General features: G+C 33.9%; 1 protein-coding gene across 10 annotated transcripts in view; it reads left to right on the top strand.

The window, feature by feature from the left end:
* VPS13B (vacuolar protein sorting 13 homolog B) overlaps window positions 1–18,455 on the top strand; it is an 805,060-nt gene that overhangs the window by 390,487 nt on the left and 396,118 nt on the right. For all 10 annotated transcript variants that reach the window (XM_074386816.1, XM_074386811.1, XM_074386814.1 and 7 more), the window contains one exon: window positions 17,797–18,017. In XM_074386816.1, coding sequence (XP_074242917.1) covers window positions 17,797–18,017 — 221 coding nt within the window. The remainder of the gene's footprint in view (window positions 1–17,796; window positions 18,018–18,455) is intronic.

Raw genomic sequence — 18,455 nt, 5'->3', positions numbered from 1 at the left:
CTTCTATTCAAATCTGTTGGCCACTTTTTAGTTGTTACTTGCCACCTTAGAGTTGAGTTGTAAGAGTTCTTTATAATATTCTAGATACAAGACCCTTATAAGATACATGATTTGCAAATATTTTCTCCTATTTTATGCACTGTTTTTCCACTTCCTTTGTCTTATAGACATTTGCAGTATAAAAGTTGTATAATATCTATATTATAAATTTATATAATATAAATTGCTATTATATTTGTAGCATAAACTTTGGCAGACTTCATCTCTACAAAAAATTTTAAAACTTCCCAGATGTGGTGGCTAGCACCTATAGCCCTAGCTACATGGGAGGTTGAGGTGGGAGGATTGCTAGAGCCCAGGAGTTCCAGGATGTAGTGAGCTATGATTACACCACTGCGCTCCAGCCCCGGCAACAGAGCAAGACCCTGTCTCTGTAAATTAATTAACTAAATATATATAATACATGATATATATTGTGTAATATGTACTATTTTTATTATAATTATAAACCATATAAGTAATTTTAGTTTACATGATTATGTAAAGTATATAATATATAATGCAGAATTATGTAAAGTATGTATATTATGTAATACATATATAAATGTAAACATAATGTAAAAAGTTTTCCTTTGCTATACTGACAATTATTTTCTCACTATTCCTTTTTTTAATATTAGAAATTAATACCATTTCCACAAAGATTCAGGTTTAGAAATATTAAGATGCATATTTAATTTATTAAATGATATAGTAAATCAGTCTATTTACTTTCCACCTGAGCAACACAGTTCTTTTTTTTTTTCTGAGACAGAGTTTCGCTCTTGTTACCCAGGCTGGAGTGCAATGGCGCGATCTCAGCTCACCACAACCTCCGCCTCCTGGGTTCAAGCAATTCTCCTGTCTCAGCCTCCCGAGTAGCTGGGACTACAGGCGTGCGCCACCATGCCCAGCTAATTTTTGTATTTTTAGTAGAGACGGGGTTTCACCATGTTGACCAGGATGGTCTTGGTATCTTGACCTTGTGATCCACCCACCTCCGCCTCCCAAAGTGCAGGGATTATAGGCGTGAGCCACCGCACCCGGCCTGCAACACAGTTCTTAAAACACTTTAATCCTCTCCAGATTGAGGTTATTGTTATATATATTCTTCTATTTTAAAAATTATTATTATTTTGTAATATAATTGCTTAGATTTGGCACATACAGAACTAATGCAGAACTTGGAAAACTTTCTCAATAAAGTGCCAGATATTAAATATTTTTGTTTCATCGGCTATACGGTTTCTGTTTTAACTATTCAACCATGCTTTATAGTGCAGAGCTAAAGACAATATGTCAACACATTGGTATGACTGTGTTCCAATAAAACTTTATTTACAGAATCTGGTGGTTGGCTACATTTGGTCATGAGCCATATTTGCCCACCTATATACTAGTGCTTTAGTAGTCATTCCTTTTCACAGTTCAGCCCTTCCTTCTTTCTCAGTTCATTTACTTCTGCCTGAAGTACATCCTTTAGAAGCTCTTTTTATGATAGTCTGATGTTAGCAAACTCTCAATTTTGTTTCTTTGCCTTTTTTAAAAAAAGATTTTCTCGATATGTAATTCCTTATTTATAGTTATTTTCTCCCTGCTCATTAAAGACTATTGTGCTGACTCTTGCTTTTCATTGGTGTTTTAGGACATACAGTGTCATTTCATGTTTCCTTGGAGGTAGTTTGTCCTTTTCCTCTGCCTTCTTTAAGGATCTTCTCAGTCTTTGTGTTTTAAAGTTTTAATATTGGAGTCTTAGGAGTTTGCAAGTTTTCTGGCATTATCTATTCAGATATTGCCCCTACTTCATTCTTTCCATACATGTGTTAGACTTTTTGCTTTTTTACTGTATTTTCCATGCTGCTTCTTTGCTTTTTTATATTTTTTCTCTTTGACTTGCTGGCCTGCATTCCAGTTAGTTTCTTTAATTAAGTTCTGCAGTTCATTAATTTTCTTTTCAGTTGTGTCTAATATTTTGTTAAAGTTGTTCTTTGAATTTTTTAATGTCAACTTTAATGAAAGTCTAACATAGAAAATGGTACAACACTAAGTACACAACTTGATACATTTTTGTCAAATAAACTCATACATGTTGCTAGTACCTGAATAGAGATCAAGAATACTCCCATTACCCAGAAGATCTTCTCTTGGAGGCAAATTGTGTTTGACATTTAAAATCATAAATTTGTTTTCCTATTTTTGAACTTCATAGCACTTTATTGAATTTACAATTTTACATAGGATATTCTTTTAATCTTGATTCTATTTAAAACTCCTTATTTTTACTCATGTTTTCAAGGCTTCCTTTTATTTCTTTATACATGAAATATTTAACTTACATGATTGTCTAATTCCTGCTGACTCTTGCCTACTGTAACTACTAAGCCTTGTTTATTCTTTTCTTTTCTGTGCTACTTATTTTCCTTAGAAATTTCTCTGTAGAAATTTTTTGAAGACTGGCCTGAAAGATTCCTCCTATGCGGGCTTGAATTTACTTCTGACGTGTTGGCCCCACTACTAATTCAGAACCATTTGAAACTAAATTCTTGATAAAACGTTTTCATCTCACTTAGATAATGAAAATTCAAGCTACAGCCTCTTAAGAGGGCTGGTTTGTGGTTGTGGGTTTTTCCCCCTTTATTCAAGGTTTCATTTTCTGGTAGCGTTTGTGAGAGGATTATGTAAAGAAGGGAAGAACAGACAACTTTATTTCTACTTTACCTGTACATGAATATTCTACCCATTTTCATGCCAGCTTTATGTTTTATCACTTTCTGCACTATGAGTGAGCCTCAGGCTTTATCTTCAGCCAAACTTAAGTTGACTTGAGTTCAGTGTTGAAAACGGATGCTCAGTTTTAATCAACTTTGAAATGTCTTGGGGCATTTACTTTGTATACCTCTGTGTTTCTGGCTTTACTCAGTCCCCAGCTTTAATAATCCTTACTCTTTTTGGAAATTTATTAATAAGTTTAAGAAGATAACATTTGGTGTGTATGTCCATGCATGTGTGTATGTGTAAAACACTATATAAATTTCATTCATAGTATGTATCACATATAAATATTGTTCAAAATACAGTGTATTCATTATTTGTTTTTAGGAGAGGGATCATTCAAGGCACTAAATCTACCCTGTTGCTGTAAATAGAATACCTGAGTGATGTTTTTTAAAGAAGATGTGACACTACATTATACTCTGTCCTTTCAAATGATTTTGTAAAAGGACTGATACATAGTGCCCATCATTCTTTATACCTTCAGTACTCATTTAAAATCTGTTATTTCTATAAAACTCTTGCCAACATATACTGCTTGTCTTTTTCATATGATAAATTATTTTATTTTCATCTTGTTTTTCACATACATCAGGAATGACTTAGAAACTGCAGAAGTCTCCATCTTTAAAGCATAAGATGCTGTTATATTCTCAGGTTTGGGTTTTTTTTTCTGCTAGAACTGGGACAAAACTTAGTTTATTTTGTACTTAAAAAAAAAATCACATGCCAGGTGGAGAGGGCTTGAATCAAATCGAAATTTCCAGTCTATTTTTCATATTCCCTAAGAGAATATAGAGTCACTGCATAATCAACATTGAAACATAAAGTAGAAACAAGTTTTTAACCATATGGTTATTCTCATTGGCCAAACCTACTCTGAGGAAAAGAGATTATTTCAAGACATTTAATTCCTCTTTTAGTCTTAAAAAACTATAGAAATTCATGTCTTATGAATAACCATAAATTTATTTTTTTCTGCATTTAAAATGGTGTTTATAAAAATGTTTGGATATAAGCCTTTGATGCATACATGTTAAGAAAAATTTATTCTTTGTCTCTACACATGTCCCCAGATAGAAAACTAATTTGGAAGTTTATTTACTCATTTTCCAATGTTCAAACAGCCCTTTTGGTTTCAGTGCCATGTCTGTATTCTCTTTTTCAGTCTTTCTTGAGTATTGGGATTGATGGCGTGAATTAGACTGCTTTTTTTATAGCTTCCCCCTCTGGTCCTCAGTCATTTGCTATTTACACACATTCCATCTTTAAAAAATTTGTGATATATTGCATCAACTATCAATTCCTCTCTTATTCTTACTAGTCCTTTTTGATTTATAATGCTTTTTCCTTTGCATTGTCATTTTGTTCATTTCAGAATGTAGATAATATTCAGTCATTTATATTCAAGCAGATATGGGATGTCTAAATCCATGCCACCTCCTATTACACCCCTTTCCAGTCTACTTCTCTGATACTACTGTTTTATCTTTAGCTCATTTTTGTTCAGTAAATGACTTTTGATAAGTATAGACGATGGATTGGGGGGAATTGGAGAAAATAGGAAACCTGGAGGCAAGATTAAATATTCCAGGTAGCTACTATAGCTTAGAAGAAATGATTGTCAGAACCAGGGCAGTGGTAAGAGATACTGGGACAGAGTAAAGAAATGTTTAAAAGGTTGCCAAAAACTGTCCAAACTTAATGACTGGATTAGTTATAGATAAGAAAGAGAGAAAAAAAGTCTGTAGAGTAACTATCTGCTAGCTTAGATGTCTGTGTACACATTTATATAGTTAATATTATGGTTAGGAATAAAGAAAGAGAGCCAGTTTTTGGTGTCCAGGGTGGGATGGATGAACTTAGTCTGGTCCATATGGTGAAGTATCCATGGGACATTCAAGTAAATAAACTTGATGAGCTGCTGCATATATGGATCTAGAACTCAAAAGAGGGATCATAGTTAGAGACAAAAAATGACCACGAGGAAAACGTGAAAAAAGATGAGATTATCCAAAATTACTTACACAGTGACATATGAAGTGGGATCTGCATATAACCAGGCAGGGAACGCTAATGTTACGGGATGAGAAAGTTTCTATCACAAATTATTCCTTTCTATCAATAGAAGGTCAAGTAAGTAGAGGAAAAACCTTGAAGCAATAGTCTTATGGAAGACAGAGGATTGGATCACTTATAAATGTAGCCGATAAAATAAGGACTAAATACCAGAAATAAGATTTGATAATTTTAGGTAACTGGTTTGTTTTATCACAGTATTTTCAGAACAATGATTTTAATACCAGTGATGGTGGCTTGAGGACTGAAAGGAAATGAAGAACTGATTTAATAAATAATTTGTTTAATAAATATTATTTGAAAAATGACAGGAGAAAAAGGATGGGTACCTTGATATTCTTTGGTTGCAGGAAAAAAATCAAGTCAAGATAACTAAAGCAAAAATGAAACTTAATGATTCATTGTCTATATACTATTATAGAAGACAACTTTCACTTTTAGTTAAAATTTTAATATTATTCCCACCATTTGACTCTGAAGGTTATGAAGACCATGTGTTCAGTTAAAATTTTCTTTATCTTTTTTTTTACTTGTCCTCATAACTCCTAAGAAATTATTTTTCTCCATGTTTAGCATTGCTTGGTTATCATTCTGGGATTCCAGATTTATATTAAATTTGCAATTCTTTGAAACCAGTTATTTAGATTCATGATGGAATAGACCACAAAGAACAGATTTTTGGGGCTGGGGCACAGTGGCTTATGCCTCACTTTGGGAGGCCAAGGCATGTGGCTCATGAGGTGAGAAGTTTGAAGGCCTGATCAACATGGTGAAACCCCATCTCTACTAAAAATGCAAAAATTAGCCAGGCATGGTGGCAAATACCTGTAATCCTGCCTACTCAGGAGGCTGAGGCAGGAGTGATTGCTTGAACCCGAGAGGCAGAGATTACAGTGAGCTGAGATTGTGCCATTGCACTCAATCCTGTGCAACAGAGTAAGACTCTGTATTAAAAAAAAAAAAAAAAAAAACTCAGATTATTTTGTAACTAATATTGTATACTCAAACCTTTTATTTTTTATAGAACTATTTTGGTATATTGTATCTGTTAATATTTATCTGACTTTATAAGCAGAAAATGTGATATAAAATTTAATCATTTAAAAAATACTCAGGATTATAATTATGAATGGAATGAGAATAAATATAATAAAATGAGACCTTTTTATTCACACCTAAAAGCTTTTTCATTATGCTGAGAAATAGAAAAAAAAGACATAAATTTGATTTCAGTAAGCCCTGAAACATAATCTACAACTTTGTAGGTAAGGGAGTTAGTTGCCACAGCATTCTAAGGGTATCTGTTTTTTTCTTTTAATTCCTAAAACCTATACTCATACTTACTTCAACCATCTGTCCTCTCTATCCTACTCAGTCCTCCAGCCTGTTTTTGGATTTCTTTATCTTCCTAGATTCTTCATATTTGTCCCATTCATTCAACAAATACATATTAAGTACCTACCAAGTGACTTGGTAGGTCACAGAGAATACAGATTTGAACAAGACAAATTGGTCCTTGCTATTTGATATTTTACAAGGTATTGGGAAGAGTAGTGAAATAAATAGTTATTGGTTGAATCTTATTTATTACTGGCTATTGATATCTTTTCCTGAGGGTTATAGAGATTAAATGAGATATACATTACTTTAAACAGTATCTGGTAAGTGTTCAGTAAAAACCATTATGGTTCTTAATATCTGCATAGGATTTCCACATTCCATGGCCTGGTTTTCAATCTTTGCTGTTTCCTAGATACGTTTTCCTTTCTTGGTCTCTTCTGTTGCCATGTTCCTGGAACCCTGTATGGAACTCTATCTATCTCTAGACTTACAAGTCTTTGCTTCTTTTAATTCATGTATGGAATCCACTCACAAAGGAGTATTAAAGAATAAAGTAGAATTTGCTGAAGATGTACTACCACAGGGAAGAGGTGGTACCAGTGTACCCTATATCAGTTTTTAAAGTGGCTCTTAGTCTTTTAGACATGTTTGTACATCACAATACTATGTGGCACTTTTCTCTTCCTCTTTTATCTCTTGACCAAAGTAATTTCAAATTCCTCTCCTTTTGTCATGCAGAGTAATTTATTTATTTTTGTGTGCAATCTTTTCATGGTTTCCTTTCAATCTGAGGGTACATTTTAAAATCCTTAACATGGCCAAGACCCTGTATGAGTTGGCCCTGCCCACCTCTCCAGTTGTACTTTCTGCTGCACTCTCTGCTGCTTGCTTTGCCCAGCTCCAGCCCTAGTAGCCTTTCTGTGTTCTTGGAACAAGCACGGCACTGTCCTATCACAGTGTCTTAGCATATGACTTCCTCCTTCTCAATCTGTTCTCTAGGCGTCTTTCTCCTTCTCCTCCTTCAGGCTTTAGGGTATTTCATTTATCAGATCCCTCAACTCTGTACTGTTTTTGTACTCCAGTCATCACTTTCACAAACTTTAGCATAATTTTAACTATTTTTTAATCAGTATCTGATTCCCCTACTAGGGTGAAAAGAGCAGGAGCCACGCCTGTCTTGTTCATTGCTTTATTGCCATTATCTAGCACAATACATGCCACAGAAGCACACTGCACATTCTCAGGCCACATGAAGTTTTCAAACTATTCATAGTAAATAGTTGTTGGCTACTATAAGGGAGGAAGAACTTAAGAAATTAAAGAGTTAACTTCTAACTTAAGATCCATAAACAATTGAAAAATAATTCCTGGTCTTTACAAATGGGGGAAAAAAGGAAAAGAAAAAAAAGCATTACGTAGATGATTAATAGGATGAACAAAAAGAGTTCTCTATAGATTTGAGGTTCTTGCTATACTGAACTTGGACTTCTGAAGTTCAAAATGAGGAACTGTTTGCTGAAATGTGTCATCTGATTTCAATTGCTGTGGAAAGGGAGAGATGATCTCTAATATATCCAGCTCCAATCTGTGTAGGGTGTTTGGGTCAAAATCAACATCTTGAGTTTCATTAGGGAGCACTTGCAGTGAGCCTTGCAGATGTAATTTGCTACATCCAGCCAACACCTCTGAGCAGATGTGCTTCTACACAATGCCTAGTAGAGGTTTGTTTTTTCTTCGTTGACTGAGTTGCCTGTGACTTTAATAAAATATTTTGACAGAAATGGAATATTGAGATCATTTTTAGCTTAAAACTTTGCTGTTGTTGGATTTAGTGAGTTTTAATAGAAACTGATGTGAAAATTATTTAGCATCTATGAAAAACACGGGCTGTTTTTCCATGTAATTCTTGTTTACCTTAGTGGTTTATATGTATTGTTCCATTCTAGGTTTTTTAAGTCATAGTTTCATAATCATAATTTCCACTTGTTCTAAAAGATGGTGATGTACTGTTACAATTATTATCTTTCCAGTTTCAGTTAGTGTGTTTGATTTTAATCCTCAAACCGTGTATGTAAAAAGTAAGCTCAGGAGCTAACTACAAATTTGTTTTTGATTATGTTTTTAAATAAATTTCTTGGGAACAATCATGTATGTATTACTAGTAAAATTAATCTTCTCTAAGTAGCTCACATTCAGCCCTCTTCATCATTTATTTAGTTACAGATTCTGTAGCTTTTAAAGACTAGAAAGGAACCTTGTCCTATTTATTCCTTGCTTATCAATTTTCCATTTCCCAATCTCCTGCCTCTTTCCACCACACTTATTTTAAAAACCAAACCAATATGGCAGATCTAATATGCTGCCATATTTTTCCTGATCACATTTTTAGGCTTTATATTTTTAAAGCAGTTTGAGGTTCATAGCAAAATTGAGAGGAAGGGACAGAAATAGCTCATATATCCCCTGATCCTACACATTCACATCCTCTCCAGTTTGGTACATTTGTTACAACTGATGAACCTACAGGGACACATCTTATCACCCAAAATCTATAGTTTGCTAGAGGATTCACTCTGGGTATTGCACGTTCTATGGACTTGGAGAAATATATAATGACATGTATTTGTCATTAGAGTATCATGCATATTTTTACTGCCCCCCAAAACCCTCTGTGCTCCACATACTTATTTCTCAGCCCCTGCAAACACTGATCTTTTCCCTGTCTCCATAGCTTTGCCTTTTTAAGAATGTCATATAGTTGGCATCAAACAGTATATAACCTTTTCATATGGGCTTTTTTGACATAGTAATATGCATTTTTGCTTCTGTCATGTCTTTTCATGGCTTGATAGCTTTTATTATTTTGAGACATGTTCTCATTCTGTCACCTAGTCTAGAGTGCAGTGGCATGATGATAGCTCACTGCAGCCTCAAAGTCCTGTGCTCAAGTGATCCTCCTGAGGTGGACTATTTGCCACCTCACCCATCTACATTTTTTTGTTTTTATATTTTTGTAGAGACAGGATCTTGCTGTGTTGCATAGGCTGGTGTCTAACTCCTGGTCTCAAGTGATCCTCCCACCTTGGCCTCCTAAAACACTGGGACTACAGCTGTGAGCAGCTGCATCTGACTGATAGCTCATTTCTGTTCCGCTAATATTTAATTGTCTGATAAATGTACCACAGTTTATCCATTTGTGTGTGAAGAGACATCTTGGTTGCTTCCAAGCGTTGGCAATTTTAAATAAAGCTGCCATATGCCTCTATGTGCAGGTTTTTGTGTGAACCTATGTTTCCAGCTTCTTTTGATAAATACTAAGGTACTTGCATGATTGCTGCATCGTATGGTAAAAATGTTTAGATTTGTAAGATACAACCAAACTGCCTTCAAATCAGTCATACAGTTTTGCATTCCTACCAACAATGAATATGAATTTCTGTTGTTTCACATACTCTCTAGCATTTGGTGTTCTGAATTTTGGCCATTTTAATAGATATGTGGTGGTATCTAAATGCTGTTTAAATTTAGACATGTTCTGTGAAGCATCTTTTCATATGCTTATTTGGTATCTGTGTATCTTTATTGGTTGAAGGGTCTGTTAAGGTTTTTGGCCCATTTAAAGAAATAGACTTTTTATTGTTGAGTTATAAGAGTTCTTTGTATATTTTGGATAGCAGTCCTCTATCAGATGTTTTGGCAAATATTTTCTTTCCCAGTTTTGCATTTCTTTTTGTTATCTTGAGGTGTTTTTGTTTGCAGAAATTTTTAATTTTGGTAAAGTCCAGCTTATCAGTTCTTTCTTTAATGGATCAGGCATTTGGTGTTAGATGTAAAAAGTCATTAAAAAGTCAGGCTTATGTAGATTTGCTCCTGTTATCATCTAAGAGTTTTATAGTTTTCTGTTTTACATTAGGTCTTGTATTAGTTTGTTCTTGCATTGCTATAAAGAAGTACCAGAGACTGGGTAATTTATAAAGAAAAGAGGTTTAATTGGCTCACAGTTCTGCAGGCTACACAGAAGGATGGTGGCATCTGCTTATCTGCTTGGCTTCTTGAGAGGCCTCAGGAAACTTACAATTATGGTGAAAGACAAAGGAATTTGTCTTCGAGCAAGCACTTCACATGGCTGGAGCAGGAGGAAGAGAGGGAGGGTTGGGGGAGGTTTTACACACTTTTAAACAGTCAGCTCTTATTGAAGTATAATGTATGTATAGTAACATTAACCCTTGTAAGTGTACAATTCTGTGATTTTTATTAAATGTTTAAAGATGTATAACTATCACCATAATTCAGTTTTAGAACTTTCCATTATCCCCAAAACTTTCTTGTGTCTATTTGTACTTGATCCCTGCTCCTACCTACAGCCATAGGCAACCCTAGGTCTGCTTTCTGTCCCTATACGTTAGTGTTTTCTGGACATTTAAATATACCGCAATCACACAATGTATAGTCTTTTGCATCTGGCTTCTTTCACTTAGTGTAACATTTTGGTGTTCTTCTATGATGTAGCATATATATAATATAGCTCTGGGAACTATATTATGATATGAATTTATCACATTCTACCTCAGTTAATAATACCTCCTAACTTAATTCCAGTAAATTATGGAAAATTTGTTCTTATATCTAGTCTTTATCCCCCTGTATTGACCCATATATTATATCTACATGTAGCATAACCCAGTGATACAGTGTTATAATTATTGCTGTATATATTCAGTAGTATTTTCAAGTACTTAAGAAGTGACAAATACTCTATCTGTAGAGTCTTTCATATAACTCACGTATTTGTGATATCCATTTCTTTCTGTACATTGGAGTTAACACCTGAAAGATTGAAGGACAAGATATTTCTTGTAAGGAAGGTCTGCCACCTTTGAATTACTGAGTGCTTGTTTATGAGAGAACCTCATTGTTTTATTTTTAGATTCAAAGGGTAGTTTTGCTGGATATAAAATTATTGGTTGACTTTTTTTTTCTTCCTTGATAGTGTTATCAGTTTCCATTGATAGTGTTACTGAGTGTGGACATTGTTCAACACTCTAAATTGTTCACCTCTCTTTGATCATGGCAGCAATGCTACCAGTCCTCATAGCCTGCCTTGTGCTAGCAGAACCCCTCTGTGGTAGAGATAGAAATGGCCTCATGCAGGAACATCACAGATTCTCACTCTTCTTATCCAAAGTTCAACAGTTCTGCAAGCATAAATGCTTTTCTCCTAATTTCAATCCCTGAGTGCTGAAATGGTTATGATTTTTGTTAAATGTTATATCAGCTATATCCAGCTTTGCATTTATTTTTGGAAGGAATATTTTTAAAAACCTTCTTATTTGGCCGTAACTACAAGTTTAACCCAAATACTCTTCTTTTCTCAAGCTACTTCATATGTTACTAGTTTTCTGTTTTTGTTTTTTAATATTTAGCCTGCAAATGGTTGCATTTCACTGTTTCCTTAAATTGGCCCCATTATGAGTAAGGAAATGCAATGCATTGTGACTTATGCAGAAAGAATTACTCATGACTGCTTTACACAGAAGACAACTCTGAGGGTGATAAAGAGAGTTTGCGCAATAAATAGCACAAATATGTAATTACATACTCTCTCAGATTTTCATTTTCATGAAATGAAGTTCACCTTTGAATCATTCCAACTCTTTGACATCTGAGCTTTTCTTTTTACATTCCTGACAATATTTAGGAAAGATTACTTTTGACTTTCATTAATGATTTTGTAAACTTTTCTAACTTCTTTAATGTCTTTCCATTCTTTATAGTAGCTATGATAGTTTTTTTACCAGTTATCTAATTATTTAAGATTATCTAATTATTTAAGTTATCTAATTATTAAGATTATCTAATTATTAAGATTATCTAATTATTTTCCCTACTCAAGAGGCAACCTTCATACTACTTTAATGGAAGTCAGTGAAAGCATTGACAGTTTCTCATCCAGACTGATCAACATTCCTAATAAAGAGCCTTTGCAATTCTCCTAGAATTCCATTTCTCTTTCAAATAGTCCCACAGCTCACTCTTGGAAGAATTTCCCTTTTTCAGAGAGGCCTTACTGGAGTATCTTATCTTAAAATGACACCACCATCAGCTAGTGTCCCATTGCCCTGCCAGTTGTTCTCCAGAGCTTTTATCAACAGCAACATACTAAATATAATTTGATTAATAGTTCATTATCTTTCTACCACTAGAATGCAAGCTCTGTGAAAACAGTGAGTAAGCGTTGCTAGTGCTCTGTCCCTAGATCCTAGAATGAGGTCACACAATTTTAACTCAGAATATTTGTTCCACAAAAGACTCTTCCTTACTAGAAGCAATCCTTATACTGCTGCCAATGTTTAGGACCCAGCCATTTTTACTCATTCATTCCCCTGCCTCCCTTTCTGCCTTCCTTTCTGCCTCCCTTTTGCCTCCCTTTTTGCCTGCCTGCCTGCCTGCCGCCTGCCTCCCTCCCTCCCTCCCTCCCTCCCTCCCTTCTTTCCTTCCTTCCTTCTTTCCTTCCTTCCTTCCTTCTTTCCTTCCTCCCAGCTTCCCAACTTCCCCTCCCTCCATCCCTTCCTTTTGTGTACTGTTCGTTATGTACTGTGTTTTTGGAGAACTTGCTCATTAACTCTGTATTTTCCCCATGCTGGCATGTAAGAATATTGACATATCTTTTCACCTTATCTATCAGGCAAACAAACCTTTTAATTGTCAAGTCGAATAGAACTTTTTAAAATTCTTGAGATCATTGGTTGATTCCTTGTTGAATACCTTCCTAACTCATGGATAACCACTCTCTTTTGGTTTTCTGTGGCTCTTGGCCACTCCTTATATATGTTCTTCATGGGCTATTTTTCCCTTTTCCTCTGCCTTTCTCTTAAATACAAGTATTCTGCATATGTACAGCTTCCCTAAACTTTAGCTATCATCTTTCACTGATGGTTTACAAATCTATAAGATTTTCACATACCTGGCTTCTTTGTTCCTTTCTTATATGCACAGATATCAGTTTTATCTATACCTATAATAATGTCAAGGACTCAATATTTGTGTTCCCTCAATTTCATATGTTGAACCTTTAACACCCAATGTCATGGTCAGGAGGTGGGCCATTTTGGAGGAAATTATGTTTCTGTGACATTATGAGGTTGGAGCCAGTGGGATTATTGCCTTAAGAAGAAAAGCAAGAAATATCAGAGTTTCTTCTCTCTTAGTTCTGTAAAAACAGAGCAAGAAGGTAACGCTCTAAAATCCAGATTCGAAGAGTGTTCTTACCAAGAACCAAATCTGCCATCACCTTGATGTTAGAATTCCCAGAGTTCTTAGAGAAGAATATCTATTGTTTAAGCCACTAGTCTATGGTATTTGGTTATAACAACCTGTGCTGACCAAGACAGCTATTCATCCCATTGCACTGATGTTCTGATACAATCTTGTCTTATAGAGTAGTAGGAGCCATCAATACCAATTTACCCTAAGTCACACTTTGTTATAATATTCATATTTTTTGCAGAACTATAGGGGAACTACTAATACCTTTGTTGTCTGAAGGGCAATGCTATTCTTTTCAGTCCCTTCTTCTTTTAAAAGCAGTGATTATTCTAGTTTTGCATTTTTTGCAATTGAAATAATGTTTTAGAGAATCTTAAAGGGTATTATATTTCTTTATGAATAATGAAATTTTGATGAATAAGTCATGATTAAGCCAGAAATGACTTTCAGAGGTAAATAGTAGTTTTAGTAGTGACACAGATTTCTATATGTAAAAGATTTTTCACAAATTTGAAATCAATTATCTCTTAATAGTATTATCATTATTATATTTTACACATGCAGTACATTTCATATTTCCTAATACAAAACAGCATTTCAAATGTAGAATTCTAGTTACAGAACAAATAAAACTGTAGGTGGCTTATTTTCATTTCCTTTCTTTCTGCACCTTTCAATTGTCTTCATCTTCTATGAAGATGGATTGTATATCATGCATAATGTCTTGAATTTTTAAAAAGTACCTGTTACTTAAATTAAGATCACTTAGAATTAACAAACACTTTATCTTACCTATTATTTTATTTTATTTTATTTTGAGATGGAGTTTCGCTCTTGTTACCAGGCTGGAGTGAAATGGCTTGATCTCGGCTCACTGCAGCCTCTGCCTCCTAGGTTCAAGTGATTCTCCTGCCTCAGCTTCCTGAGTAGCTGGGATTATAGGCATGTGCCACCACACCTGGCTAATTTTTTTTTTCTTTTTTGTATTTTTGTAGAGACAAGGATTTCTCTATGTTAGTCAGGCTGGTCTCAAACTCCGACCTCAGGTGATCCGCCCACCTCAGCCTCCCAAAGGGCTGGGATTACAAGCGTGAGCCACCTTGCCTGGCCTTAACTGTCTTTAAATAAATTAAATGCTAAGTAGTTTGGGGAAACAGTCTCACCAGTCTCGGTCTATTTGCATTTGTAGTACATCTTTCTCTCAAGTATTACCTTCACAGTAGGTGATGAATGTTCCTGTTTATACTAGTTCATATTTGAAATACAAACCTGACTGAGTCACACTGGCTTGTTGAACATAAGGAAAAAACTGGGAGAAGAGGAAGGCATTTTTTGTTGTTATTTCTTTTGACAAATTAAACATTCAGTGACTAAGGTAATGAAAACAAAGAAAACTGAGGAAAGTATCTCCAATATTAACCAACATTCTTTCCACATTTGCTAAATAGATATTTGTAAGGTGATTCACACTGGCCTCAAGTATATATACTTTTTCCTGTAGTATAGTAGAGTATCTTTTGAAAGGGAAAGACTGATTATCTTTCTAGAATATTGATTCCTACCCAAAAAGATTCAGAATCATAAATTATATTTATGTGATAAGGATTTGTATAGTCACTGTTAACTAACCCCAACATTATCAAAATGTTTTTATATTTATATGATTAAAATTATCTTTGTGTCATGTAAACCGTAATCTTCTAATTATAGCATGGTGTAAAATCAGCAACATGTGATGCTATATAAAGAAATCCACTGTAATTTTCTTTTTAAGTTTCACTCAGTTGTAAGTTAATATGTTCCTTTGGGGACCTCCTCCCTGCTCTACCCTGTGGCATTGACACATGTAATGCATAGTCTTACTGGTTGTTCTTTATTTACTCATTTTGTCCCAAAGCTTTCTGTCATATTCACATTTTTTCACATTATTTGGTCTGAATTACATCAGTGTTTGGTCATCATTTTCTTGAGAAGTATTTTGTTTGTATTATTTTCTCTATTCATAATATAGAGGGGTAACAAATTCACATACAAATAGGATTCTCAATCTTCCTGCTTTATTTTTTTCTTTAGACATTTTGTTTGAAAATTTTTGAATTCTGCCAGCAATATTTTCTCTAAAATAAAATACTGAGATTGTAGCATTGGAACTTTCCAAGTAAGATAAAAATCTTAATCTTGAAGGTCATCCCAGATCGATAGAAAGCTACATGAATTTCTCAGAATAGTATGTGGCTCTGGACAGTCATGGATGTCTGAACATACTTTATGGAGTACCCAGAACATTATTTTGCTAGTATTACAGGTAGATAAGGTATTTTTATTCTGGTGTTTGTGTATGAAAGGAGTACTTGTGCAATTAATGTGTTTTGTGAATTTTTTTCACAGTGAGAAATTGTGGAATTTTTGTTGTTACATGTTAACATTTCATCTTCCAGGTATAGTGTCCTTTTTAAAACAATCTGTATGCTAAATAAATGGACCTAAAGTACTACCTTAAAAGATTTTTTGTAAAGAGTTAGAATATGATATGCCCAACTTCAGTTTGTTAATCTGATTCCAAAGAAGCAGCAGAAATGTAACTGTGATAATACCAATGTCATTTGGGATTTTAAAAAATTTAACAAATTTAAATTTGGTGCTCTTCCATCCAACATAACCACCATTTAGCATTTCTTGGATAAAATAAAGGTCTGAAAAAATATATAGCTCACTACTATTTTTAAAATATGTAATCTGAAATCATTCCAAAATATTTTAAGACAAATTTGGCAGAGCCTTTATTTCTTAAATAGTGTGGAATTTGATGTAGGTTTAAAAATAATTTTAGAATTAGTTACAGATGATTTAGTTTGCTGTTCTTCCTGGGGGAAAAATCTTTTTAATCTTAAGACAGGCAAAATACCACAGTACTGGCCACATATTATTATGCAGTTATTATTGTTTCCAGTCAAGTTATTGTGAACTACTATGTTACTGGATTTATTTTATTATGCAGGTCAAAGTTTCTAATTTTATAATTTTGTAATAATTTTATTAACTATATTTGGTCAAGACATTTTTAATGTTCAGACTTATGAGACCCTACATTCTGGTGCCTACTGAGTTTTGAATATATATTTACACTCTCAAATATTTATAGTATCATCTACTTAGTAATTCACTTGGTATTTTTCCTTCAATGAAGAAACAAGGTAAGACTACAAGTGCAGTGATCTCTGATCTCATATCTGCCTGGGCACATCCATCACCCACAGAGGGAAAAATATATATGAAGGAAATATAACTAAGTGTTATTAATATTTATTGTCAGGGGTGGCAAGATAGAAGGTAAATTATGAATGGTTTTGATATTTTCTTCTTTATATCTTATATTTCCCAAATTATCTGCGGTCTGGTACCTATTACCTTTCTAGTTTCAAAATAAGTATCCTCAATTTGTTCTAAAATAATTTAGTATACTCTCTGTACTGACAAGCACTACTGAAACTGTAAAGTCCAAAATACATAATAAATATTTAAAAATATTCTGATACTAAGTGGACTTTCAAAAGTTATTTCAAAAATTACTTTCCTATATTTACAAGAAATAAATGGCTTTATCTCAGAAGTTTATATTAATAAATTAATCTTACCTGAGATAAGTTAGTAAAAGCTAAAAGTATAAAAAGGGAATTTTGCTTTTAATCCTGAAATTTATGAATGCCAATTTTTTCTCAAGTACATTTTATTTTCAAAATAACTTATAAGAATAATCTAGGGAACATATCAAAATTCATTTTGAGTCTTACCATCAGAGGTTTTAATGAAGAAGGTCTAATTCCTAGGAACCTCTATTTTAAATTAACATCCCACATGATTCGGATGCAGGTCATCCAATAGACCATATTAGGTTGTTGTTCTTTTCCTCTCTCACTCCATGGCAAGGTCTATGGTCATTTTCAGTCCCACAGAAAAAAATCCTGGATTTACATAGTTTGATCTGTTTTCTCTGGCCTCCAAGTTATGGTGCATACATCCCCAACAGTTTCACAATACAACTGACTAGGGTATGGGAAGAGGAATTTAGAACTTCTATTTTTATTTTTATCTTATATACAGAATTTCTATTAATATATGGTTTATTGTGTATATAATTACTGAAAGAATTTTTAGCACTTTGATCTCAGGAATACTATATTCACTTTTTATGATGCAGTATTAGTCATAAATGTTAAATGTTTTACATTTTACTGTCAAGTGACAATTAATTGTATTTTTGCTTGTGTGCTTCCCTATTCCCTTTTGTCCCCATATCAGGTGATGCTTTTCCTTGGACTATCAGCTTGCATCATTTCAGCGTATATACCCTTCTTGGAAAACAAGTGACACTTTGCCTAGTGGAACCCATGGGTTGCACTTCCACTCTAGCTGTCACATCTCAAAAACTACTTGCTACTGGACCTGATACACGACATTCATTTGTTGTCTGTCTCCATGTTGACCTAGAGTCACTAGAGATAAAATGCTCTAATCCCCAGGTTGGTACATTTGATTTATGAAAGGAAATTTAAAGTAATGTGATTTAAAAGCAATTGTTATCCATTTTGTTGAAGGGTTTCCCTTAAGTATTCTAAATTATTTTTAATTTGGCCATCAAGATCAGGGTAGTTAGATTAAGAATTACTTTGAAGCTCTCTCAATTTGTGTAATTTGAACTCTTCTGAAAATGTAATGGTAGCAGCACAAATGCATCTTTTGGCTGACGGAATGAAATCAGTTGCAGATGTAGTGTTTTTAAACACTGAACTATTTTGCTGTCAGACTGGAAGAGTCTGTTGAACTGATCAAATGTAATTTTCATTCAGATTCTCACTCATAACTTCTTTGCTTATCGTGCAATTTAAAAAAAAATTTCAGTTGTCATAGACTAATCATGTTGTATCTTGCACTTTTACAGTTTAATACCAATTTAGGTC

The sequence above is a fragment of the Saimiri boliviensis genome, chromosome 15 (genome assembly GCF_048565385.1).
Source record: "Saimiri boliviensis isolate mSaiBol1 chromosome 15, mSaiBol1.pri, whole genome shotgun sequence".
Lineage (NCBI taxonomy): Eukaryota > Metazoa > Chordata > Mammalia > Primates > Cebidae > Saimiri > Saimiri boliviensis.
The sequence above is the reverse complement of the archived record's forward strand: the minus strand, read 5'-3'. Positions and strand labels throughout refer to the sequence as shown.